The following is a 25,850-nucleotide window of genomic DNA, read 5'->3' as shown; positions in this document are numbered from 1 at the left end:
TTTAGGGTGAACGGTCCCTTTAATAAAGATAAATTTGGTACTTTAAAGGCATAGAATGTGTGAATTTAATTCACCTTTCAAAACAAACTAACGGTTGAGATGAGACCTTAACAGATGTAATCAATACCCATTTTTTCCAGCCGCATTAGTGAATGAGGCAACTGGAAGTTGGTTTTACAGAAATAAACACTTTATTTATATATCAATCTGTCTTTGCTCTTGTCCACAAACAAGTTCAATATAATTTAACAATAGATGAGTTAAAAGGCTACTTGAAGACTGGCACTATACTGAGACACAATCAGATCCGGGCTTTCACTGTTTCTCAGGCAACCGCTGGAGTAAAAAACTGAACTCCTTTTCCTTTCACGCTGTCCCCATCCGCAGACTTGGTTCCAACCCCACCTTGATCTAGGCATCAGTGTACATATATATCTCCTTAACAAAAATATAAACACATTTTGATCCTGCCAGTTAATTTTGGTCATGCAAAAAAAGACAGACGGTACCAGCTCAGCACATCATTAACAAGACTTTGAAACCATTGCACAATATATAAATTATAAACTGTACCATTATACAGCATACGATTACAGATGAAGCTAATACTGTGCAAATACACATTTGAGCTGTACAAAAGTATCTTGTACTAGTTTTGTTAATCTCAATTCACAAAAAAACAACTACATAAGACATTTTGAAAATATCACATCACATTTGATGATACAGCAAAAATATACACCTTTCAGGTCCCTGTCTTCTTCCTCGTCTTTTTTTTGTGCATTTCAAATTTTACATTCTGCAATAGTGTCTCTGATTTGTCTACAGTACATGTTTAGATTATGAAAAAAAGCAATGACAATCATAGGATGGTAAAATGTAAAACTCATGAAGTCTATCATGATGATGAGCTACTTTTTCAAAGTGCAAAGAGAGCAGGTTGTGTGTGTGTGTGTGTGTGTGTGTGTGTGTGTGTGAGACCTGATGTCAGTATGTTACAATTGTCCATGCGTCTGTACCAGAGGAAATCTCACTGAGATAAGATTAAGAGCTCCTACTTTTTAAAGGACTTTCTCTTTACTGATATAAAAGTGCAGGCACTGTAAGAAATGTAGAACATCTCTGTCTTCAAGTAAGGTCAGTGTTAATGTTCTTCTCTTCCAACATTAGATTCTGTTTGGACTCTGTTTTACCTTTAGGATACGGTCCTCAGGACCTCATTTAAACCTTTGTGGATATTGGCAGGCTGGGAGGCAGCACACTCAGTCAGGCTGGGCCCCATCTGGGCGTAAAGGGCTTGGCACAGGTTGGCGGTAGCACCCCTCACGCTGCCGCCCCGGCCATGAATGGTACCACTGTGGGTGGAGGTGCCCAGGAGGTGCCACAGCAAGGGAAGCACTTTCTGCTCCACCATCTGGGGCTTGCGAGGGTAGAGCTCTGTCACAAGGTCTGGAAATAGAAAGCAACAAGACACAACAGGTGGTCAGACATACAAAACAATTTGGGAGCCAAGGCATATACTGCAGAATCAGATCAGAATTCTTACAGCATACACACCTGCAACCTTTTCGATAAGATCCACCTTTGCTTTGCCGTTTAAAAACTGAGCCTTGGTGCAGAAAGGCTGAAGAAGAAGTATGTTATCTATCATGGAAACAAAGAAATTCACAAAGTTACATAAAGACAATTCTCCAATTTAAGTGAGCTTCTACTTTCACCTCTACCAGAAATATCTGAATGCTCAAAATGAGTACCAAGATTTAAGATAAGTGCATTAATAGCTCCAATAGCAGCAGAGTAGATGGCGTTGTTCTTGGAGTTGAGGTGATTGTCCACGATTGCTGGGACCAGGATGTTGACCACTTGGGACAGGTTGTCCTTCAACAAGTGGATGATCTTCTGCAGAGACTCGAGGGCGTACAGGTTGACCTTGCTGTTGGACTCCTGCAGCCTGGCCTTGAAGGCATCAAACACCTGAAAGAAGGAAGGCCAGAGGGAAAGGAAAAAAAGGTGAGATTTTGTTGCGTTTTTAGGATGACACAGGATTGTATAATGTTAACTGAGAACCATGACAAAGCAAAAATGTTAGTACTAACCGGGAATATACTATTGATGACCATGTTGGGGTTGCTCTGGCAGTCAGCTGCTAGCTGGTCGATCCCCTTGATCCTCTCTCTGAAGTCCTTTGAACCCAGCAGACCTGAGATCTGCTTGATGTATTCAGTCTTGTCTGCAATACTCTGCGTCTGAGATCTACAGCTGTAATGGCTGTTAGACTCCCTGTAGATGATGCAAAACACATCACATAGTTTATTTTATAAACCTTCATCTACAGTGTGAATAATGTACTTCATATATGCATTATACAGGTTGTGCTTGGCTACATCTCTGCTCAAAAGGCTGAGCAGGGCTGCTGTGCTGGTTGATATTTACACCCACCTGTTGGTCTGGTTGAGTGGCTCTCTGGTGAGAGATGAGGCTCTGACTGTCCCGCTACCTGGGAGGGAGCGTCTACCTCTGGCTGACTGCGTGTCTTGGGGCATCTCACCAAGACCCTTAAAAAAACACCCAACAATCTCCAGGTAAGATGACAGTGTGACCTTTAGGAAGAGCACCATACATTTTATAAACATAGAAAATAAAACACTGTGCCTTTGTCTTGAGAGTGAAGACAGTGTCTCTGACGGTCGGCAGGTCTTTGGTGGGGATATATTTCTCCAGGATCTTGTCAAAGTCAGGGTGGGACGAGAGGGACAGCAGCATTCGTCGCCCAAAGTACCTGTGGGTTGAACCAGTATGAAAATGGTAATTTTGGAAATTTCATATTTTGAATTTCCCATTATTAGTTATGTTTTTAATGGCATACAATTTCCCGCAAACCATGATAAGGATTTTATGTGAATTAGCTACAAGACCCAGCCAATATTTGTTTCTTTGCTACAAACAATTTGTAAAACATGTAATATTTATGAATTACACAAAACTTGTGCAAATGCAAAAGTTGAAACCTTTTCTACTTGTAAAAACCGCACTGATAACTGCACTATAACACTACAACAAAAGCAGAGGAACATACCTGGCTTCCTGTGAGGAGTCCTGTGCGAGTTTGGTTACGGCAGGTAAGATTCTATCTGTGAGATCTTTGGCTCCAGACAGAAGACGGGCAGCACCAACCTTCTCCACCAGATCAGCCAGGTGCTGGGCGGTGCATTTTCTCACCACTGCGTTGAGGTGACTATCAGAGGAGAAGGGAAACCAATTCAGCGATCAAATGCTTTATAAATTGTGCAAAAGTACCCACCCAAAACTCAAAATTGTGAGTGCAGTGTAACAGCACTTCAATGTGTGTGTGTGTGTGAGTGTGTGTGTGTGTGTGTGTGTAGAGATGCACACTGACCTTAGTCCCCCAGAGAGCAAAGCATTGATGCAACGAGTTGGCGTGCAGTGCTTAACCATGCAGCCCAACGCTGCATCCACATCCTGCCTAATGAAGGCGTTACTCTCCCCGGCTTTCTGCAGTAATGCTTTAACTGTTCCCTCCAGCTCCTGGTCCATTGCCTTCTGCAGGTGGGTGTACAGATCGCCCAGTGTACATACTGCGACCCTGGAGACACTGGACCGCAGGTTCTTCACCTGAATGACAAGGACATTGTTATAGTGGAAACAGGGTTATTCCAGCATCAAACAACAGAGATAGATGTTTAAGACATCTATCTGACAATAACAGTGTACATGAATGGTTATGTGACATGCATTTTCAGGCATGTTAATATGGACAGAGATTAAGTCTGGAACAGTGCTAAAATGCTTGAGATTGTATTAGTGTGGATGTAGCTTGAGAATTAATCTGCAAAATCAGATATCAACATATAAATCCTGAAGTAAAGCAGTGCAAGTTGAGATGGAGTAAAGCAGCACACTGAAAAAGTAAAAGTGGTGTGAGAGTGTTGCACAACAAGTTGTACTACCTCTTGAATGAGAGACAGGCAGACATCATGAAGCCTGCCCTGGAGTGTGTCTGAGTGGTAGACAGCCAGACTGCGCAGAAATGTTAGACCCTCTATCTTCTTCTCCCTGAAGTTAAAAAAAAAATAAGACACCATTTATAGCCGCTTTTTGTACACTTTCTTTAACCAAACTTAAAGATATGGTTCCTGTTGAGTATGATGGATTTCGTTACCACACACCTATCTTAATATTTAGAGTAACTGTAATTTAATATTTCTGTGTTAATGTAATTGCTTTGCTAATCAATACCTGCTAATGCCTTTTACATGGTATTCTGTATTTCAAAAACCTCTTAAGGAGCCCTGGATTTGAGCTGTAAGTATGATGGATGGAGCTCAGTGCATCTGAGATACTGTAACATGCCAGTGTTCCTCACCAGTCTTCGGAGCTCAGCAGGTTGAAGCTCTGTGTCAGCGCCAGGTCAGGCTTGGAAAAAGGACACAGCTCCGGAGGCTCTGAGAGATTCTTCTTGTAGCCCACAGTACCAGGGGACAGCTCATCTAAATGGCCCGTCAGACACCACACACAACACACACACAGATTTGGTTTCGTGTTACATCTCTATCAGTCTGAAAACAAGCAGTGTGTGTGTGGGCGGCGGTGCATTAACGGTAGGTTGTCAAAACAAAGCATTGTGGCACATTACCCAAAGCAAACATCTTATTCACCCATGCTCTGGTGGCTCTGACAGTCTAATTAATGTTCCAACATTTTCTATAAACAAAGACCTGTTGAAGCACCGGTTCATCCATTTATAATGCTGCGGAAAACTGCTAAATTGCAAGCTGGCGTCAGATCGACTGAGAGATGGTACACAGCAACATAATAAAGATACACAGTGGGTTGTTTCAAAAACAGATGATTGAACTTGGTATGTGCAGCAGGTAGATGAAGTCTTAGTTTAACGTCTTCTAACCTGAGCTGTGTGACAGCGATGGTCGGGTTCTGCTGAGGCTGGGTGCCCTCCTGAGACGGGACGGGTTTTTGGGGTTGGGGGGCACCGTGGGGGGGCTTGGCTGGTGGGGTGGAGTGAAGCACTTAATGGGGCTTTGAGGTCCTGGTGGGCTGGCGGGACTGGTGGGGCTGATAGGGGACTCATCAGAGAGAAGGTCAGCTTTTGTGGAAGCCACTGTGCTGCCGTTCAGATGCAGCTCTATGTCAGGAAAAAAATGTACGTTTCAAGTCTCTGGGTGCAAACATTATAAGCTGCATAAATGGATGACTTAATTTCTTTAAAGAGCATGAGGATACAATGTAATACTTCACAGCAAGATTCAAAGTTATAGTGCAATATGGTAACAGAACAATTGGTAAAGGTTTCAAATCTTTCTCTTGCCTTTGATGATTAATGCTCTACTCTCGTCTGTGGGTGAGTCAGACAGCATCTGTCTGACACGGTGGCGAATCTTTTCTCGTTTCTGGTCCGCTTGACTGCACTGCTCCTCTTGCTGCTCCAGACACTGCAGTCGCGTCTTATCCCGGTTAAATCTTGAATTCTTCACCCTCTGCTGCACATGCAATGGTAGAAAACACACAGGGTGAGTGGAAATTTGGTACGATGTGCTATGATTTTCCACTGCACAAAGTGTGACTAACCTTAACCTCATCTGGACGTGGGCTGTCATCGCTGTCTAGGTGACTGCCAGACAGAGCATGGCTGTAGACGCCTGCCGAGGGATCAGCAGGGGGCTTGGCCACAGAATCACCCTGCTCAAGTGACAAGGCGGCTCCTGGAGAGCTGGGGGACGCTGCCGTGCCAAACATGCCTAAGACGTAGCACAAGGGGGATGTTTGTGTAGACGTATTATCAGACAGGTGGACAATTAATCTGCTCAACTGCTAAAGGAATCAGTGGTGAGACTTACTTAAACATTCAACAATGAGCTAAAAAACTTTGGACACAGAACAGAATACTGGAAAACTGAACAATGACTTATGGCAGAGACTGACCTCTTCCAATGACTCCTTCAGGCATATCTGTGGCTGGTGAGTTCCTGCTGCTGTGGCTCTGAGAACCTAAGAATCAAAGGAGAGGAATATGATTTAATTTAATTATTTGAGGACACATAATATTATTTTTAGGTAAATCCGGGAAAAAGCTCTGTCCTGTTTGATACCACCGCTGACTGACCTTTGGCCGGCTTTAGAGCTCTGACAGATTCACGGATGGCTGGTTTGACCAATGGCGGAGATGGTCCCGATGTGTCCTCCTCAGTTTTGATTGTTCCGTTGGAGTAAGTGACTCTCTGCCCAACAACACCCACCTCAGATGACAGCTCGTTTCTCTGAGACAATCCTTGAGAAAAGAAAAACCAGAAAACAAAGACATTAATAAGATAAACTAAACAATAAAACAGATTAGGCAAACCCCTGGAATCTCTCTTTATACCTTGAAGGCTGCTGAAGTCCATGGACACAGAAGACCTCAGTTTTGCAGAAGGCACTCTTGCAATGCGAGGTTTCATTCCTGAAGAGGCAGAGCTTCCAGGACTGTCGACAGATGTGACAAGTGAGAAATTATGCTGGAGAACTTCTTAGCCCTGTTCAACACATTGTCAAACGCCACCAAATGGGTACAAGGTTATCTCTGCTTTAACCCTATGGGCCCTAGGCCTTTTGGGGGTATTTTATCTGCCTTTTTAAGCTCATATCACAGTCATTATAAAGGCTACATACACATGCTATATCTTGTTTTTGTTTTTTTTCAGGACAATCTGGGCTAACCAGATTTGCCATCATGCCATATTCTTCTGTGTCTGTATTTTATATTCATTTTTATATCAATGAAAAAAACAAATCTGTGTGACTAAATTCTTACATTTTTACATGTGTCTCACCATAGCAAGTTGGAAGTTGACATATTCTGCCAAATATGAAGAGGGGAGACTCTCTGGAATCTGGCAATACAAGAACCATGATGGTGAGATATTCTGTCACTTCACAGCTGTCCAAAACATGTGGTTTGTGCCAGGCGTGATTGCCAGTATTTTTTCATTATTGCAAGAAATTCCATTGACTCATTCACAAGTCAAAAATGTGTTTTATCTGAAAGAAACATGCAATATTTACATCTAAGATAATAGAAAAATAGTCAACCAAGTGCAATGATGTCCTCCAAGATAATATTTGTTTTTCAGTTTCAGTTATATATTGGGGGGACATTTTGGGCATTGGTGGGGGGGGCACGTGGCCCCCTCAACGTATATGGTGACTACTGCCCTGTCAGTATGCATAATTAGGCTGCAGTTGTCTGGGTGCGTAAAGGTGAAGTGCGCTTGTCTTGTCATACAAAGTTTGGTGGAGTGTCAACTGGACAATATGGAAATATTGTCACAAGCCTAAGATGTCGTAAGATACGATATTCCTCACTATATGAAGTGACTGATAACAAGATCTATATCATGGATTGTAAAGAAATTCGTCAGGTTTTTATTTTGTAGACAATTGATCTGGATTTATAGTGTGATGGGATGACAGCACAATTTCTGCGCATTTCTGTGTGAGCCTGCATTCGCGAGTAATCCATCCAGGAGTAATGTGTGTGCAAAGCTGTATAAAAGCTCTGTTATACATCATTTTATTGTAACTTTATCAGTTTTTTTGCTGTGAAAACATTGGGTTACTGACAAGTGTTTGGCCTTGTCGGAAAGCTACAGTTCCGCTGTTTCACGTGATATGCGTGGCTTCTCGCTATGACACACGGTCGCGTGACTCCAGGTTGTGTGAATTTGGATGCACTATGCATCATTCAGGCCCATAGGGTTAAGATGTCACCATGTCTGCGACAACATTTCTTTAATTAACTGACATATAACAAAAGATACTTGAGCTGAATAATGCCCCAACATACTGTAATCTGTATCCTTTACCTGGCTTTGATGCCATTGATGCTGGAATTGGCGACTGAGCTCAGACTGGAAAGGCCGCTCTCACTGGCTGAGCTGGTAAGCATCGGAGAGGTGTATGATGGTGAGTCCAGACCCAGGTCCAGCCTCACAGCTGAGTCAGGGCTGTCTGGATCCGGATCTGAACTGCTGAGGCTCACTTTAGCCCTCTTCTTGGCTGCGCTGTTGCGCAATGAGCGCAGGGAGTTCAGCATCTGTGAATAACACACAAATTGGCACATATGAGCGTGGAAAGGAAAATTATAAATGGAGCCAAATTTCAACCCCCCGGACTAGCAGACTGTGTTTCTTTAAAGTCCCTCAGGTGCTGAGGGTGCAAGTTGGAACTTGCAGTGCCCTACATTTTCCAGCAGAGTCTTTCTACAGAAAAAGCAGACAGTTTGCTGACCTCCTGCATGTCCAGAGGATCATCCTCCTGAGGGTCTCGCCCCACATTGATGCCATCAGGATCCAGATGAAGGTCCCTTTCTAGCTGCTGATTCTGAGGGCTGCCTGGAGCATTGGACCTCTGGCCATTATGGGACTGGACCTGCTCTGCTGTCGGGACAACTGGCGAGATAGATAGAGTTGCCCTGGTGCTGCTCAGAGCCCGGCGGAATGATGAAGTGGAAGAGGAACTCACAAGGGAAGCACGAAGAGGCCGGGGAGAGCATCTGCTAGAGAGCTGGTCTCCTAATTGAGGTAGAACAGGGAGGATAAAAACAGATGATACACAGAGGCCACAACATTTTTGCAGTCAGCTAACAGCTCACATGTGGGTGTTTTTGCTTAAATACCCTTTACTGTGCCTGCTGTGTCTCTCCAGGGACTCGTGTCTCGCTGGTGAGGGGTGTTCTCTCTCTTGTTTGGCCAAGTGTTGGACATAGAGAGGGAGGAGTCTGCACGACGGCGGGATAGTGTTGGAGTGAGCACACCTCCTGGGAGAGTAGCCAGTGGGTAGGAGGGCAGTAGGAAGGATCCGGACGTGGTGGGGTTTGAGGGGAGGGAAAACGTGCGCTCAACACTGGGGTTCCTTGAGAGCATGTGTCCCTTGGGTGCCACTGTGAGACAGAGTATTCACATGTCATGAAAAACTGAGCAATTAAAAGATAACAAGGTGGAAATATGGTTCATGACAGGCTGGATGTTAAAAACTGTAAAATGATTTAAGTTCTTTCTTATTCTGATTTGCATCTTTCCATCCAGGGAACTTTACAGGGTGGCACATTTTTGAAAAATACCAGATCCTTCTGAGGTTATGACTCCTTACCAACATCTGGGTCAGAGAAGTTGGTGGTTTTAAAGATGTCGGGGTCCAAGTTGAGGCTTCCACTTCTTCTGAGACGTGCAGGAGACTCCCTCCTTCTGGAGGATTGTGGCTTCTGAGGCTGTGCAGAACCTAGATGGAAAGAAAATTTTGCACTACACTCAAATAACGTTCATGACAGTAACATCCTCCCTGTAAAATGTGTAATTGAGTTACTGTGCTTAGTTTACATTAATTTCTTAATCTTACACTACTTATTTATGTTCTGCAATTGAGCTGCATGATAAACATAGCAGTAGCCATAAAAACTGGACATTTACACAACAACATTATAAAAGATTAAAAAAATTAGCAAAGCACAAAACAGATTTTTATAGGGTTTTGCGAAAGAGACTGCATCCAAAAGCTGTAAACACATCTACTACACTTGTAATCTTCATTGAAGGATTACCACAAGCATGTGTCCAGATTACGTAATTTAAAGTAGCAGCACTGGAATGAGTGTAATCCCTGTGTAAGTGGTCAAAATCAAACAGCCAGTGGGTCAAGGAGGTAACATGAAGTCATCAAGTTGAGACTCATCATATTTGGGAAAATAACATTTGGCAAAAATAAGTAGGCAACAATGCCTTTCCTCTCATAAAAAATATTGCTCAAAATCTGGCCATTTTCCATCACTGGGCTTCTTTTTTACCGCTTTTGCCAAACTGAGGGGTAGTCAGCAGCTAGCAGGTCATTTTTAACTTGACGGTGGTGACAAGCTGCTAATAAAAAGCACATGTAGGGCTTACTTTTTACGTAAGTGACATTTAGGGACGAATTATGCTCACACAATCAGTCTGATGACTACTTTCTGTAGGACTGCTCATGTCCACAACCTTCCAGCAGGCCAGATTTTCAAAAACAAAACAGTTGGTGAATGTAATGACCTCTTTCAGCATGTTGTGAGACTGGTATGAAACGTATCTGCCTTGCAACCATGCTCATCTCAGGGCTTTTGGTGACATGCAGCACGGTGACTCCTCTGACTCAGCATGCTAATCCAATTTAAAGCCTCTCTATATTGAGTCCGGCTGAAGTTGACCATGACAACCAGTCAGCTGCACTTGTCACCTCACATGGAATACATGAAAGTGTAATGCTGAGAGAAGGAAGTATTGACACTTACTGAAACTGGGTATGTAGGTTTCAGGACTCAGCTTCCTTGACAGGGGAAGAAAATCCTCACTGGCCACCTATTAGCAATCAGAAAATGATTTCCTTTAATAGCAACAATGGAGGATTTAGTTCAAATAATTGATGTAAAGCAATCCTTAAACAAACAGGAGACTGAGTGTAATTCCATCCACAGGCCTGAACAAAGGGATGCAGCGTATATTTCCAAGCTCAGGCAAGAGACACTGGCATTTGTGTGGATATTCCGCTACTGTAAACAGACTTAGCAGTATGTACACGACATCTCCTGTTCTCATAAAACTTTAATGGCCAACCTATGATCTAAAATAAATCAAGTAGAGACAGAATTATGACAGATTTTTGCACTAGTGCATGCATCCCCGAGAGAGTGAGTGTAGCTGAGGTCATTCCCGTAGCCTAAAATCTGATCAGCACTCACTGTGGAGCATTTGCTGTGATTGCAATCAACACTAGAGCAGCAAATAAGCCATGTTTTACAAGCATAACCCTGTGATATTACCAATTATGTGTCACGCCCCCTTCAGTTAAGTGTGCTGTGCGGTAATGGGGTTGCTGGGAAACACACACTGCTGTAAACAGAAGGTTTTTCCAAATGGAGGCTCTAAGCTGGATAATAGTTCCCAGAACAAAATATGGTCAATTAATACCTCGTGAAACAAAGCAATGGACATAACAAATAAGTCTAGTCTCTTAGCTGATAAAATGTGATAAGGCAGGGATATTCAACTTGCTTTTGCAAAATGAAAGGAGACCAGGGGCCATTTAATATACAAACATCAATATTTATCAGTGTATGTAATGAATGAATAGCATGTTTTCAACCTTTTGCCGTTTGCTGTCCTTAATCGTCTTTGCTAAGCGTCAACTCCAGTTGCAGCTCTGCACAGGTCGGGTGTAAGCAGGGGTGTTCCTATTACTTGAGGACATTCGGGGCTTTGACTAGACCTCCGTTGGGGGCTCCAAAGGATCCTCCCCAGGCACTTTTTTTTAATAAATAAGCTCTATTTTTATCTCTTTGTATTCCCTCTGGCACCTTATTTATATCCAAAGTACAAAAATATTCCCATTGTGAATTAATTTATTTTCATTGTGTATTAGGCAATGGTCTTGAAGCCACCAGGCATCCTATAGCTGGCCAGATTTCGCCCCCGGGCCATAAGTTGGGCATCACTGTGATAAGTTATATATTCAGCATTACAAACTTTAACCTAACAAAGTGGCAAGTTAAACCTGATTATCACACAGCTTATTCTCAAGACAGTGGATGCTCATCTTTGCAGCGACAGTGTCATTGTGCAGGGAAATGAGTCACCTACTGAATTTCTTCCAGGAATAGTATCAGGGATCCTGCAGTGCTCTGAGATTTTACCTATCTATTCCTCTCTCTGTTTATAACGAATTGAGAGCCTTATATTCACAAAACAATTCAGCCTATTGTTAACCTGCCAATAGATACAAAATCAATTCTAATGATGCAAAGAGAAAGATGCAAAGAAGAAAGAAAACATCTAATGAAGCATCAATCATTACAAGCTGTCTTAACAATATGCAATCATTCACACAAACAGGTTGATTGTAGATGACACTGCACATCTCTGTGTAATAACATATATAATATATAACTATCCCTCTCTGCTGCACTCCATCCATACTGCATCTTGACTATATTTAGGTTTTTTCGCCCCCAAACTCTCTGACGAAAGTCAGAGATTTCTTTTTGGACGGCTGCCTTTGGGTGTGACTAAGCTTGTTCACACAAAGAGTGTGCAATTTTGACAGTAAACAAATTGTCAACACCCCAGATTTTTGAAGATTAATTACCAAGGTTTAACTTTATCAATCCTCTGTGAACTAAGCAAGACTAAAGGGAGGAAGAAAAGGCAAGCACACAAAAATAATCCTCCTTTCAAAAAACCCCTCCTCTTTTTCAATGATTGCACTTGCTAGCTGATTGGGAGCAATTCAACACAAATGCTTGACCACTGAGATGGTCTGTAATTTCAGAGTCAATATGGAAAGCACTCTGGTGCTCCTAAACACTCTGTACAGGCAGTTAAATGATGATTAAGCTCTATTTGCTTTGGATTTCAGAGTATTTTTAGAGGGAAAAAGTGAACACAGCTTGTTGATTCAATAGCTGCTTCATTAATGCCAATCAGTTTTACCTAGAGGGACAATATTTCCATTATTTCCCTGGGTAAACTAACCTAGAATATAGCAGAATATCCCTTTAAGCTGTGAGTCTTATTTCAACAGAGAATCTGAGGGTTAATAAAACATATGCTAAATCCGGGAACATTCCCAGATGGCTTAATTATCACAAGAGATAAGTGAGAATATGGCAAGTCGGCGGTGATGATTGGCCCCACCTTTTCAGAGCACTTTCCATTCGGGGTACTGCATTGCTGATCATTCTCGGTAGATGAGAAGCTTGACATCTCCCAGGGTAGTTTGTTCTTCCCTTTACCCGCGCTAACAATCCTCCTTTGAAGTGGGAGGTCATCAGTGAGGGAGCCCAGGCTGCCATAGCCATAGAGTCGGTCGCAGTCTGGTTCAGTTCTGTGGCTCCTGGCACTGCTTACCCGCCCTCCGTTCATCACCCAGTCCAGATCAGCTCCAGAACCATACTGCATTGAGCTCCGATGTCCTGGTTTGGGGACCACCAAGCCATACTCCACTATCCCCTCTGAGGAGAGTTTGGGAAGGACGTGCCTTGCTCGTCTTGCCTGTACAGCTGCCATAAGACCCTCTGCGTCCTCATTGAGTTCAACCATATCCACAGCTTTCATTAGAGGCTGCTTTTTCCCTGTGTCAAGGCAATAGTCCAAAACAGCAAACAGCTCAAGGGCGGCGTGGCGGACCTTCCTTTTGCTGTCTGCCAGGTATGGTGCGACGTCAAAACAAAGCTTGGGGATGTTGAAATCTTTTCTAGGATGAGTGAGCATAGCTGCCATGATGATGTTAAGGACATCTTCCCGAACCCTTGAATTCTTGTGTTTCAAGTTGCCGATGACAAGATCCAACACTTGTTGCGGTGCAACAGTTTTCATCAGCTGTCGAAACACATTCATGTATTCATTTTTGGTGACGGTGCGAGTGTCCCCCAGGGCCTTCAGAGCCACTAAGACTATCTGCTTGAAATATCTATCCACACCTGTATCGAGCTTCTGAATGAGTAAGTTTAAAACTTGCAACGTGCCATACAACACTTTAAAATTACTGTCATCCAGAAGTCGAGGGAGAAAACAGATGAACTCCTCAATACTGCCAGACGGGACCGATTGCATGTCCACTTCTGAGAGGATGTGTTTGAGATCTTCCACCCCATTGGTGCGATTCTGGTAATTCTTCAGGTCCAGGAGCAGCTCGTGTAACTCCTGGGAGATCAATCCTGGTATCATTATTGGTGGTCTTGTGGTTGTGGTCAGATTTGAGAATTTAAAGAGGCGAACACAATCCTGTGAGGACAATAATATTCCTCCTCTTTACTTGGTGCTGTCATCCTGAGTGGTTGGTGATGAGAAACCACTCTCCTGATTGTCAAGCTGTGAAGCCAGAGCAGAAAATTAACAGTGGACACATGACTGAATAAATTTCCATTTGCTTAGAGTTAAATAATAATGCGTTTAAACATGTCACACAGGCATGTAACTGCCTGGGAGTGTCTTGTTGCTCCTTAACACTATGATCGATCGTGAACTACGGTAGATTAGCGCAAATGGACACAACCACTTGTGGCTGTCAAGCACGATAGTTATCAGCAGAAAGGTTTAGATAACCTTAGCTACTGTGTACTAACGTTACATTACTCCCCGCTGCTGTAACATTATTTAATATGTGTGTCGGTCGAAGACTCAGCCAGTTATACGATACTAATGCCTTCAATGGGTTTACAATCAATCCCTGACTACACCGTTACCGTTAAGCAGCCTAAATGAGTTAGCTAACGTTACACAGAACCCGAGCTAACTGTTAACTGCACTCAAACGGTGCTAAGCTAACTCGCTGCTCCGCTAATTGTGTTAGTGGTTAGTGCTGGCTGACTGGGCTAGCAAAGTTAGGAAAACAGCAAGAAAACAGACCTCGCATTCTCCCCCAGTCCTCTTTCTTGACGCGCAGCGAGACTATCTAACGTTACGTCGTCCAAATGTCCGTGTCATGGTGCGGCAGCTACGGTTCTCCTAAGTGCAGACATTTTCCGTGGTTGTTTCAGCTGGTGCCTGGAGTGTTGAATGTTTGAAAGCTACAGAGGTATTCACACAGAGAGGAGCCCACACATACACATACACACACTGAGGCAGCAAAATGGCGAATACATGTCGCAAACTGAGCGCTTCCATGGTGACGCGAGTCGAGGCTCCTCCAGGCGGTATCATCGCCACAGAGCTACAGCACGGAGACTGGGATGGAAACTAAAATAAACACAGCCAAAAATAACAATAGAAAAATAAGATTAACTATAAGATAGTGATAGATAAGATAGTGTTAATGTAATTAAAGCTGCATAGTTGTGCAGGAATAAAACATATTAATATTCCCATAAAAAATGTAGCTTACTGACTTTTTGTTTTGTTACATGTGCTACTCAGATTTAAACGAGTCTACATTTTCCCCAAATATATTTTTGAATATAGTATATTTTATTTGCCACATCCACGATTGTATTAATAGAAAATCAAAAATAGAACTTAAAAGAATGGTTTTCCAAATGCCATAAAACACAAATGAGGTTCGTATAATAATAAAATAGTTATTAATACAAAAAGAAAAAAAGAAAGAATGGAAAAGGTTTAAACAACGACGAACGATGAAAATAGCATATTTACTCATACACTGTAATTACAACACTATTTGTATATGCTTAGTCTAAATGTAGTTAACTTTATATGCAATATTTTATTTATATTTCAGGGAAAATTATCATTCTTTTTACTCCTTCACAGTTTTTGACAGCTATAACAGACTCACATATAATCACACTTTCAGTGATGGAAAGTGTCTAAATACATTAACTCGAGCACTGCAGTTAAGTAGCCTACAATTTTGAGGTACTTTTACTTGACTTGAATATTTCCATTTTATGCTACTTGTGTATGCACTTCTACCCCACTACATTTCAGAAGTTAACATTGTACTTTTTTCCTTTATTTATTTAAAAACTTTAGTTACTAGTTACTCGGTTTATTTATTTTATTATTTATTTTGTATCAATAATCTAAATTTGCAAATAGGTTACATTATATTCTTATAGGTTTAAACCACCCAGCAACAGGACATAGAGCAATTTTAATTAGCACTACCCTTACCAGTTGTAACATTAAAGTGATAGACACATTAATGCATCAATAATTAGAATTAAATAACATATAGGATTGTGAATGGGCCACCCTGCATCATGAGTACTTTTAGTTTTGGTAATGTGAGTATATTTTGATGCTAATACTTTTGTACTTTTACTAAAATGCAGGGGCCTTACTTGTAACCAAGTATTTCTACACTGTAGTATAACTTTATTGTCCGTTACATTTACATGAAATGTCTTTGGCATCTGGCATATAAAATACAGCATGAAACATAAAGCACAATAAATAATGAACATAAGTAAGTACATCAACTTTAGTTAAGTGTAGTTAAGCTTACTTTACTTTACTTTTCTTTACTTCGGCCATTTCCTAACTTATAGGCCTACACAAATAAGTAAAATAATAATAATAATAAACAATAATATGTCATCACCTTTTGAGCAGTGACAAACCAAAGTAAGTTTATGTTTACTAAAATGTTGAAGGCTGAAGCCTTAGCCTATTACAACTGTCCTAAATAATTATTATTTTTTTTATTTTATTTTTATTTTATTCTATTCAATTTTATTTTATTTTATTTTGTTTTTATCTTATATTAGATTAGATTATTATTAATTATATTATAAAGTTTTATGTGTATATCTAACTATCTATCTATCTATCTATCTACATATGCTGAAAATTTGATAAAAAATATATATATATTTACATCATATATAGGCCTAGTCAAAAATCCAAAACAAAAATACTGAATTTAAGATGTCAATGGGGAACTTTTGATACTATTAAATTAATATTTTTAAGAATATATGTATTTTTTATTTTAAGAATTCCTCTTAAAAACACTAGTAAAGTTGGCTATTGTTGTAACATATTTTCTTGGCTTATCGCTCGATGACATGAATGTAGCTTTTCCTTAGAAATAGCTGTGAACGTGCTTTTATTTTGAAACCACCGGAAGTGGGTGTGCTGCTCTGATAGCTGGTTATTATAAGAGCTCATCTGTAGCTTTGTGGCTAGGTTGGCAGTAGGTTGTTTTCTTGGTAGCCACCCGGGGTTCCCACTCGTCGCCGCTGAACTCCGCCACTGCAAAATCGCTCATCACAGGGGCACAACAGACGGACTATAGGTTACAGGTTTGTTTTCCTCAATTCGACGACACACAAATGTTATCTGACAGCTAGCTATAACGTCACGTTTTGTATCTGTCAGCCATGTTACTGTATATCAATCAATGATGCAGCTAGCCACAGTAACCGTGTTTATTTTTAGCAGCTAACCTGCGCCGACTGCAGTGCAATGAAACGGATATAGGCGCTGTGTATTTGCTGGAGGCGAACATTGTTGACGATACGATGGTGACATGGGTGTTGGTGTCAACGTAAATATGATATCCGGGCAAATTTGTTTCTGAAAAACCCAGGCTGTTGTTGGGGTTTGCAGTTTGTTAGCTAGCGCACTAGCGGTCTGCTGCTGTAAAGCTAAGAGGCAACGTTAGCTAGCGAGTTTTGATCTGGCCATGTCCTCCGTTCAGAAATCAAGCCAAGGCCCCAGTCAACTAAACTAACAGTTACCGTTATTGTGACTGAATGTCAGAGCTGTTTGCTTGAGGTTAGCCCAAAAAATGTTATATATACTAGTAAATATGGTTGGTTAACTTCAAGTAGCGTTAGCACTGGATTAAGAAGATCATGCTTCTTTAGCTTGCCTCACAGCAGATGACAGAGCAGGTCGGAATAACCACTGTATTACTACATAACATCCCTGAAGGCATCATACTACCATGGCATGTTTCCTTAACGCGTGCTGTGATTACGTCACGTTGCACAGGCCTGGGTTTTTGTTGACTTCTCAGGTTTGTAGTCACAGGGACAAGACAACAAATGGTTAATTTACAGCATTTACAGTATTTCAATGAGCTATTGGTCACATCAGTTATTCAGAAAATTTCACTGCATCAGTATCCTTTATGAAATATCAACAGTGCACTGATTTTTGTATCCCTGCTCTCAGATGGACCAGCAGGACCAGTCCTATATGTTTGCCAGTCTGAAACGGCCTCACTCAGAGCAGCTGCTGCAAGGCCTCCAGCTCTTGCGGCAGGATCACGAACTATGTGACATTGTCCTGCGCGTGGGTGATGCCAAGATCCATGCCCACAAAGTAGTGCTGGCCAGCATCAGCCCTTACTTCAAGGCCATGTTCACAGGTAACCTGTCGGAAAAGGAGACCTCTGAGGTGGAATTCCAGTGCATCGATGAGACAGCCTTGCAGGTACGCTTGGAGCCAGCAGACACCTTATTAACGACACTGATTAACTCCTGTACCATAGTTACTGTTTATGTGACACTTTTACTCTTTCTCTTCCAGGCCATCGTTGAGTATGCCTACACTGGCACGGTGTTTATCTCCCAGGAAACAGTGGAATCTCTGCTACCGGCTGCTGACTTACTCCAGGTTAAGCTAGTACTTAAGGAGTGCTGCTCCTTTTTAGAGAGCCAGCTGGATGCTGGGAACTGTATAGGCATCTCCCGCTTTGCAGAGACTTACGGCTGTCATGATCTGTGCCTGGCCGCAACTAAGTTCATCTGTGAGAACTTTGAGGAGGTTTGTCAGACGGAGGAGTTTTTTGAACTGACGAGGGCCGAGCTGGATGAAATTGTGTCCAACGACTGCCTTAAGGTGGTCACAGAGGAGACTGTATTTTATGCCCTGGAGTCATGGATCAAATACGATGTAACTGAGAGACAGCAGCATCTGGCTCAGCTGCTGCACTGTGTTCGCCTTCCACTCCTCAGCGTCAAATTTCTCACTCGCCTATATGAAGCCAACCACCTTATACGAGATGACCACGCGTGTAAGCATCTGCTCAACGAGGCCCTCAAATATCATTTTATGCCTGAACACCGGCTCTCCTATCAGACTGTGTTGTCGGCACGGCCCAGGTGTGCCCCAAAGGTGCTGCTTGCAGTAGGAGGCAAGGCTGGACTGTTTGCAACATTAGAAAGGTAATAATAATAATGTCTAGACAATATTTCAAATTCTGTATTGTCTATATCTTATGTTCTGTGTTTTTTTTTTTTTTTTTTTTTTTTTTTAAAAAGACAGACTAATCTGACAGTTTATGTCTTCCTCTTGCAGCATAGAAATGTATTTCCCTCGGACAGATTCGTGGATAGGACTCGCACCTCTCAGCGTACCCCGATATGAATTTGGAGTGGCAGTGCTCGACCACAAGGTCTATGTGGTAGGAGGCATCGCCACACACATGAGACAGGGCATCAGCTATCGGAGGCACGAGAGCACAGTGGAGAGCTGGGACCCTGAAACCAACACCTGGTCTTCGGTGGAGCGCATGGCCGAGTGCCGCAGCACGCTTGGGGTGGTGGTCCTGGCTGGCGAGCTGTATGCCCTCGGAGGCTACGACGGCCAGTATTACCTCCAGTCGGTGGAGAAATACGTCCCTAAGTTGAAGGAGTGGCAGCCAGTGGCACCCATGACCAAGTCCCGCAGCTGCTTTGCCACCGCTGTGCTGGATGGCATGGTGTATGCTATCGGAGGCTATGGCCCGGCCCATATGAACAGGTAATACCACTGATAGTAGATATGATTTTGTTTTACCTTTTATACTGTGTGTTATGGGCTGTTAAACATTATGTATGGGAAATATTGAGGAACTTGTGTCCTAGTTTATCTCATCAACTTGTGAATTTGTATAAAATTGCCAAAACTAAAGAATTTGAATTCAGATACTAAATCATTCATTCTGTAGTTGCTCAGTTCTATGTATGATATGGTTCACCTTTCCCTTCATCTTTAACCTCTTTCATTAAAGTTTCTGTATAATGTAAAGACTGCACATAGGATCAAAACACACAACTAACCTTTCTTTGCTCCTACAGATGACATTTAACATCAGTAATGTAAGGTTGCGGTGCTCTACCACACCTTTTTTATAAAATAGTCTTTGATGTCAGTGAAAAGCTCGCAGCTCTTTCAGACCTCCTAACCTGGCCTTCTCTCAAGGTCTTGTTAGTCATTTAATAGAACTGGTAATCAAGTGAAGGATGTCAAGTGTTGCTGAGAAAATGGCCAGGGCCCTGTGAATGAGTGAAGAGGAATCATAACAGAAGTGGTTGCTGAAGTTTCTGAGAGTGGTTGCCTAACTGTGTGCTGCTGGTTAGACCTCTGTTGTTGCTGTGGATCTCTAGAGAGCAGCGTCTCTGTTTCTCGTTTCCTTGACTCCTGAAACCCCTCAGGAGAATGTGTTTGGACAGAGAATCTTTGGGGACTTTTTTTCCCTCTCCCCAGTGGCTTATATGTCCTCGCATGCTGCAAAACAATCCCTGATTGCTAATGTTCCAGTTGCTGTTAGGGGGTTCGTTTGACTCTGGTCAGATTAGGTAATTCACCTCTGTTGTTGGTCAAACCATCACTAGTTTCACTGCATGTGTATGTGTTTGTGATCAGACCACATGAACTGTTGTTTTCTTTGTAGTTAAATAAAAACTAAATTTAAATATGACTAAATATCAGTCCGATAAAAGGTACAACTCTGTCTAACTTAAATTTACATGTGACGTAGGTTCCCCGCTCTTGAAATGCAGCTTTTGAAAGAGTACATAGGTGTTTTTGTATGTTGTGGACAAGATAAGAGAGATAAGATCCTTCATTTGTCCCGCAGTGGGGAAATTTGCAACATTACAGCAGCAAAGGAATAGTGCAAACAGGAAGCATCAGTAGAAAAAAGCAATATATAAGTACGTAAAATAAGTAAACTAAAAAAGCAAAGCAATATAATAAACAAACAGTACAAAACACAAAGCAGTGTAATATAATTATATAGTAACTACAAATTGCATATCTTTAACAAGACGTCAGACAGTTTATCAAACCATACCACATGATTTTAGATTTCCCAGATATACCTGTATGCCATAAAAATAGAATTTCTTGAAATTGCTAAATCAGTACAGCATTCAGTTGGGCTGGAAGGTCGCCTCAATTTGAATTTGGATTATTAAAACCATGGTGTGTTTTGTTAAAGGTCCAGTGTTTAGGATTTAGGGGGGATATATTGTTTGAAATGGAATACAGAATTCATAAATATGGTTTAATTAGTTTATAGATACCTGAAACTAGGTCTGGGTAATATGGCTAAAAATGTTATCCCGATTTAAAAACAAAAAAAAAACAAAACAAACAAACAACAACAAAAAACACAATTCTTATCAGTTGGTATTGATAATTATCTAATAAGAAGTCAAAATTATCATTTCTTTCAAGTTTAAAGGCTAATTTTTGCTCCTGAGTGAAAGTTTAAGATACTAGACATGACACACACTTGCCAAACAGCAGAACATTTCACAAATCTGAGGTAGATTCACAACAATTCTTATGGAAATACCGTAAATAAATAAATAAGACAATAGAATGACAAAGAAATCGTAATTATTGTCAGGAGCATGTTGAACTCTTTGTGCAGATGAAACATTTTGTAAGTGTATTAGCCGACAGTGTAAACAGAATAAATAGGCAAAACAAAGATCTCAACTGTTATTAGTATTTTCTGTACAAGTTTTACACCAAAACAATAAAAAAGACAGACTTTGATGATGTTGTGGAGTAATGTGAGTTTAGTTATTGCTGATGAAAACTCATCTGACGTGACTGAGGCATAAATCCTGTTTACGGACGAGAAAATGAATTAAATGTTTATTCATGTTACTTTTAGTCACATTGTGTTATATTATTCTAGTGAAAAAAACAATTAGTTGGTCAAGTTAACTTGCTAACTCAGCAGTAGAATTAGAGTTGACCCATACAGCTACTGCAGCTAACATTATGTGGTGAATTCAGTCATGGGATAGCGCTGCGCTGTCATCCATCATCTAAAATGATGCTCTTTCTTCTTCTGGTTAACAACGGGTGGAAACTTGCATTTAAGGTGCATTACTGATCTCTCCATGGGCATATGGGTGGTTTAATTATATGAAGAATTTATCAGACATTAGTTACATCGCTATCAAGCAAAAATATATTAAGGTAATTATTATTTTGTTTAATGCCCAGCCCCACCTGAATCTAAGAATCATTGTGTTTTTGTTAACTTAGAATGAGCCGATTATATCTACATATGGAGCAGGTCCTCTTCCACGGAGTCCGCCATGTTATTCTACAGTAGCCCAGAATGGACAAACAAAACACTGGCTCTTCTAAATGAAACACTGGTTTCATTTAGTTGCAATGTGCAACCTCACCACTAGATGCCACTAAATCCTACATACTAGACCTTTAATGTACTGCATCTTCTCCACACAGCGTGGAGCGGTACGACCCCAGCAAGGATGCCTGGGAAATGGTAGCCCCCATGGCAGACAAGAGGATCAACTTCGGAGTTGGCGTCATGCTTGGCTTCATATTTGTGGTGGGCGGGCACAACGGAGTGTCGCATCTGTCTAGCATTGAGAGGTATGATCCACATCAGAACCAGTGGACAGCCTGTCGGCCAATGAATGAACCACGCACTGGTAAGTTTACATCATACAAATCCTACATATGTGTATTTGTACATGCTGGTGACCCCTAGTGGGGGTGAGAAATGTATGTAATTAGCTGATATGACTGTGACATCATCTTACAGGTGTCGGCTCTGCTATTGTGGACAACTACCTCTATGTGGTGGGAGGTCACTCCGGCTCATCCTACCTGAACACTGTCCAGCGCTATGACCCCATCTCAGACAGCTGGTTGGACTCGAGTGGCATGATGTATTGCCGTTGCAACTTTGGTCTGACGGCCCTTTGACCCATGGCCCAGCCGGCTAGGACCCAATAAGAGAACTTAGACACAAAGACGTTTCTTTTTTGTTGTCTCCTCCTCCTCCTTCCCCACATTCATCCTCCAGGTGCAGAGGAGAGCACTGCACACCGACGTTAACACCAGAGGAGCGAGAGCCTGCTGGGTGGATGGATGTGCCGGGGTAGCTGGCTGGCTAGAGGGGGAACCGCAGACGTGGCTGCAGAGATGAGAAAGAGCTGCGAAGTTGTACGGGAACAGAGAGGAAGATGATCGGACGGCTGCTGTCATGGGCACGAGGAGACGACCGCTCTACTGCTGCTGGACCACAATGAGGACTCTGAGCCATTTCCCAGAGGATTGTGGGAGAAAACTTGTCACTTTTTGTTTCGAAATTCTGTTATGTTAGCAGACATTTTTTTGTTTTCCTTCATGCCATTAATTGTTTTCAACACTCAAATCTTTTTTTTTAATTAATTTCCCTGCTGCAACTGGAACCATGTGTTCAGATTTTGTAGAACACCGCAGTTTGCTGGTGTATTTGTATGAATATGTGGTTGTTGGCCATGTGGTGTGTATGTCCGTGTGTATGCTTGAGGGGTACATGCATGTCAGGTAGGATTGTTTGTTTTGTTACGTGTCTGGGTGCAGAGCCGATACTCGGGCTCAGCGACGCAGGAGTTCTGCATCAAAATCAGTGCTTCACAAAAAAGAGAAAAGTTGGAATCTTTCTATTTTCAAAAAGGGCTGCCTTTTTCTCTCCTGTAAATAGTCTAAATAAAATATATAGATATGAATATATCCTCTAGTGCATTTGCCTGTAAATGTTTTTCTGCACTGGGTCACTAGCGTGCGTGCGGATGTGTGCGTAGTTTGATTCCAAGGGCCGGTGTAGAGGTGAGTGACAGACTCTCCTGAGAGCGTTTGTCGCCACTTTCTGCTTCATCCTCGGAGCCATTTAAAAAAAAAACAAAAAACAACAACCATGTTTTAGCTTCTGTTACATCTTCCTAAGGTCAGGTCATGCACTTGCTAGTCTTCACAATAGTTAAAATCGACCTTGGCCCTCTTTTCACCCTTTGGTCTGTACACAATACCAACTGGTGCTATATTTAGGATTCAGGATTCAGCTGTTTGTCTGTGTTGCCTCACACAATTAGGTCAACCTCTGTTCAGCCTCTGCTGCATTACTGCGTAAGATGTTACTTATTTGATTTATGCGCATTTAAATGCATTAAGTTGAATGGCCCCCAACCATGCAATAAAACAAAGTCCTACTCAAAGGGAAGAATGTGGTTGAAAAACCACTAACTTCTGTCCTCAAATCTAAAAAGCCTAAAAAAATTTGCTCGATGATGAGTTTGACTTAATTTAAAATATCCTCACGAGCCCTGTTGCTGGATATGAGCATGCTTTGTCACTGTCTCAATACCTGTTCCTGGTACAGTGTCACTCTCCTGGATATGAACAAGACTTTTCGCCTGTGATTGGGTCTGACACCTGCTCTTTTCACTCGCTACCAAACGTGTGATCCTCATGTGGCCACGGTCTTGCTTGCAAGATCAGGTTTGAGGTAATCCATTCACAGCTTCATGTGAAGTGCCAAAACATGACCCTTTTTTCCCCTGACATCTTTCCCGCCTCCAGTGCTAGAAACAGCTTCCTTCTTGTGCCACAATCGAAACATTTCCGTCCTGTCGTTATTGCTAACGTATTAGCATGACATTCTTCCATGCTGTCATACGGAGATGGATAATAAAGCACCAAGGGCTGTGTCAGCCAACTCAGGCCATGTTCCCACTGTTACCAGTCCCGTGTCCTGGGTGTTCGTGACTCCAGGCTGGCTGAGGGTGTCACCCTGTGCAGCCTTGGGCTAGGCCGACGGACAGGTCAAGCAATGCACAGCAATAGAGGGGGCACTAGACGAGGAAAGGCTAGGTGTAGTTTGTCGAGTCACTTAACATTCAAGTCTAGTTTGAGTTGCTTCGTGCACTGACGTTTGCACACAAGTGGAAACTTTAACAAAGCTCTGCATTGCACTTACCAAACTCTTTGATACATATTGTAATTTGTACATATGTTTTAATTTAGGATAATGGCATTTAGATAATGCAATAAGACTTCTGTTCTCTCTCTCTCTGTGGATGAATATGTTTCGTGTTTGTCTCTTTAAAAAGCCAAGGCATCTCATATTGCTGTAACAGAACCCCACACGGCATGTCTGTTGATTCACATTGTTGGCTGGTAATGTGTGGACGTCTAATGAAACATCAACTGGTACCATTGACTTTGCCTCATCCTGCCAGACATTTTGTGTTGTCATTTTGTTGTGCATGCTGGTTCATTTGTAAAAGGCATGTGTTGATGGAGGCAGATTCAGGCGGATTGCTCACGGTTAAGTCGTGGCCAAATTTGGGGTGTGCACTTGATTAAAAATTCTGCAGTTTTCACCACATGTAGTTCTTGTAAACATTGAAAGGACATGTGCTCTTCCACTTGTATTTTAACCCCGATGTGTTTGTTAAATGATTAGGGAACTTTTAATTGCCTTGCAAATTGGTAACTGGTGAGACATTTAGTTTGTTGCAGATTGTTCGCATCCCCATGTAAAGTCATTTCCTTTTGATTTCAGATGTATCTGTGCAAATATTTTATTTTAGAAACATGTGAATGACTTTTTTTGTATTCATAATTTGTATTGTTTGTTGTTCTATAACCTGATTTTGTTTGCTAATCCAGTCTGTTGTGCTAGATTATTTTGTCAGTCACTTAACAGCCACAGCACAAATCACGCAGGCGTAATTATGTGCTGCAGCCATTGTTCATCTAGCATTGATATGTGTATGTTCAGTGTCATGATTTCTGAGGTGTATATTAACTACTTTCATGGATTTCGGAGAGACGCTGATGAAAATCTGCAAACGTGAATCTGCAAAAACAAGGGATGTTGAGAATTTTGAGTTTGTACGCATTTTCATTATGGCCTAACCAATGTCATGTTTTTGCCACCACTCTCACCAAAGTGCTTGTTCAAAGAGAGCAGATGGATGACTAACACCTGGTCTGCAAAAATGGACTGCCACTCTAATGTTTGTGTCTGAAAGAAGAAGAAAAAAATCATTTGAAACTGATGTCAATGTTAGCCAAAATGACCACTCTGCTTCTTTTACATTTCCCATTGTGTGTCTGGAGATAAGGTGACTATCTTGAATTTTATATCCTGTGGATTAATACTGGAAGTACAAGATAACCTTAGGTGTAGAAACAGTAGCTTTTCACATTTTATCATGTTTTGATTGAAGACATTTTACATACATTTTAGTCAGTTTGTGTGGTGCAGTTGTACCCAGTTTAAAATAAATGCCTGCCTTAAAAGGTACCGTCTGCTTTCAT

At 41.7% G+C, this 25,850-nt stretch overlaps 2 protein-coding genes across 4 annotated transcripts; one reads left to right on the top strand and one right to left on the bottom strand.

The window, feature by feature from the left end:
- Positions 1-172: 172 nt before the first annotated feature.
- Positions 173-14,711, bottom strand: LOC125901167 (TOG array regulator of axonemal microtubules protein 1). Of its 3 annotated transcripts, none has more exons than XM_049596609.1 (24): positions 14,439-14,711; positions 12,726-13,901; positions 10,328-10,394; positions 9,163-9,291; positions 8,690-8,953; positions 8,302-8,585; positions 7,878-8,107; positions 6,846-6,905; positions 6,398-6,498; positions 6,140-6,304; positions 5,959-6,024; positions 5,605-5,774; positions 5,345-5,516; positions 4,925-5,161; positions 4,385-4,508; positions 3,969-4,074; positions 3,398-3,633; positions 3,077-3,235; positions 2,653-2,779; positions 2,440-2,555; positions 2,097-2,280; positions 1,755-1,974; positions 1,558-1,644; positions 173-1,449 (listed from the first exon to the last, which is right to left on the bottom strand). In XM_049596609.1, the coding sequence occupies exons 2-24, from the start codon at positions 13,755-13,757 to the stop codon at positions 1,196-1,198; spliced, it is 4,590 nt and encodes a 1,529-aa protein (XP_049452566.1). In that variant the 5' UTR covers positions 13,758-13,901; positions 14,439-14,711; the 3' UTR covers positions 173-1,195. The 3 variants fall into 3 exon arrangements, with proteins under 3 accessions (XP_049452566.1, XP_049452567.1, XP_049452568.1); XM_049596610.1 differs by having other exon boundaries at positions 5,345-5,513; XM_049596611.1 differs by lacking the exon at positions 6,846-6,905.
- A 1,913-nt stretch (positions 14,712-16,624) lies between these two features.
- On the top strand, positions 16,625-25,850 carry LOC125900455 (kelch-like protein 28). The gene is made up of 6 exons (XM_049595459.1): positions 16,625-16,795; positions 17,673-17,933; positions 18,030-18,667; positions 18,801-19,244; positions 21,981-22,189; positions 22,303-25,850. The coding sequence occupies exons 2-6, from the start codon at positions 17,673-17,675 to the stop codon at positions 22,464-22,466; spliced, it is 1,716 nt and encodes a 571-aa protein (XP_049451416.1). The 5' UTR covers positions 16,625-16,795; the 3' UTR covers positions 22,467-25,850.

This window comes from Epinephelus fuscoguttatus, linkage group LG14 (assembly GCF_011397635.1).
Source record: "Epinephelus fuscoguttatus linkage group LG14, E.fuscoguttatus.final_Chr_v1".
Lineage (NCBI taxonomy): Eukaryota > Metazoa > Chordata > Actinopteri > Perciformes > Serranidae > Epinephelus > Epinephelus fuscoguttatus.
The sequence above is the reverse complement of the archived record's forward strand: the minus strand, read 5'-3'. Positions and strand labels throughout refer to the sequence as shown.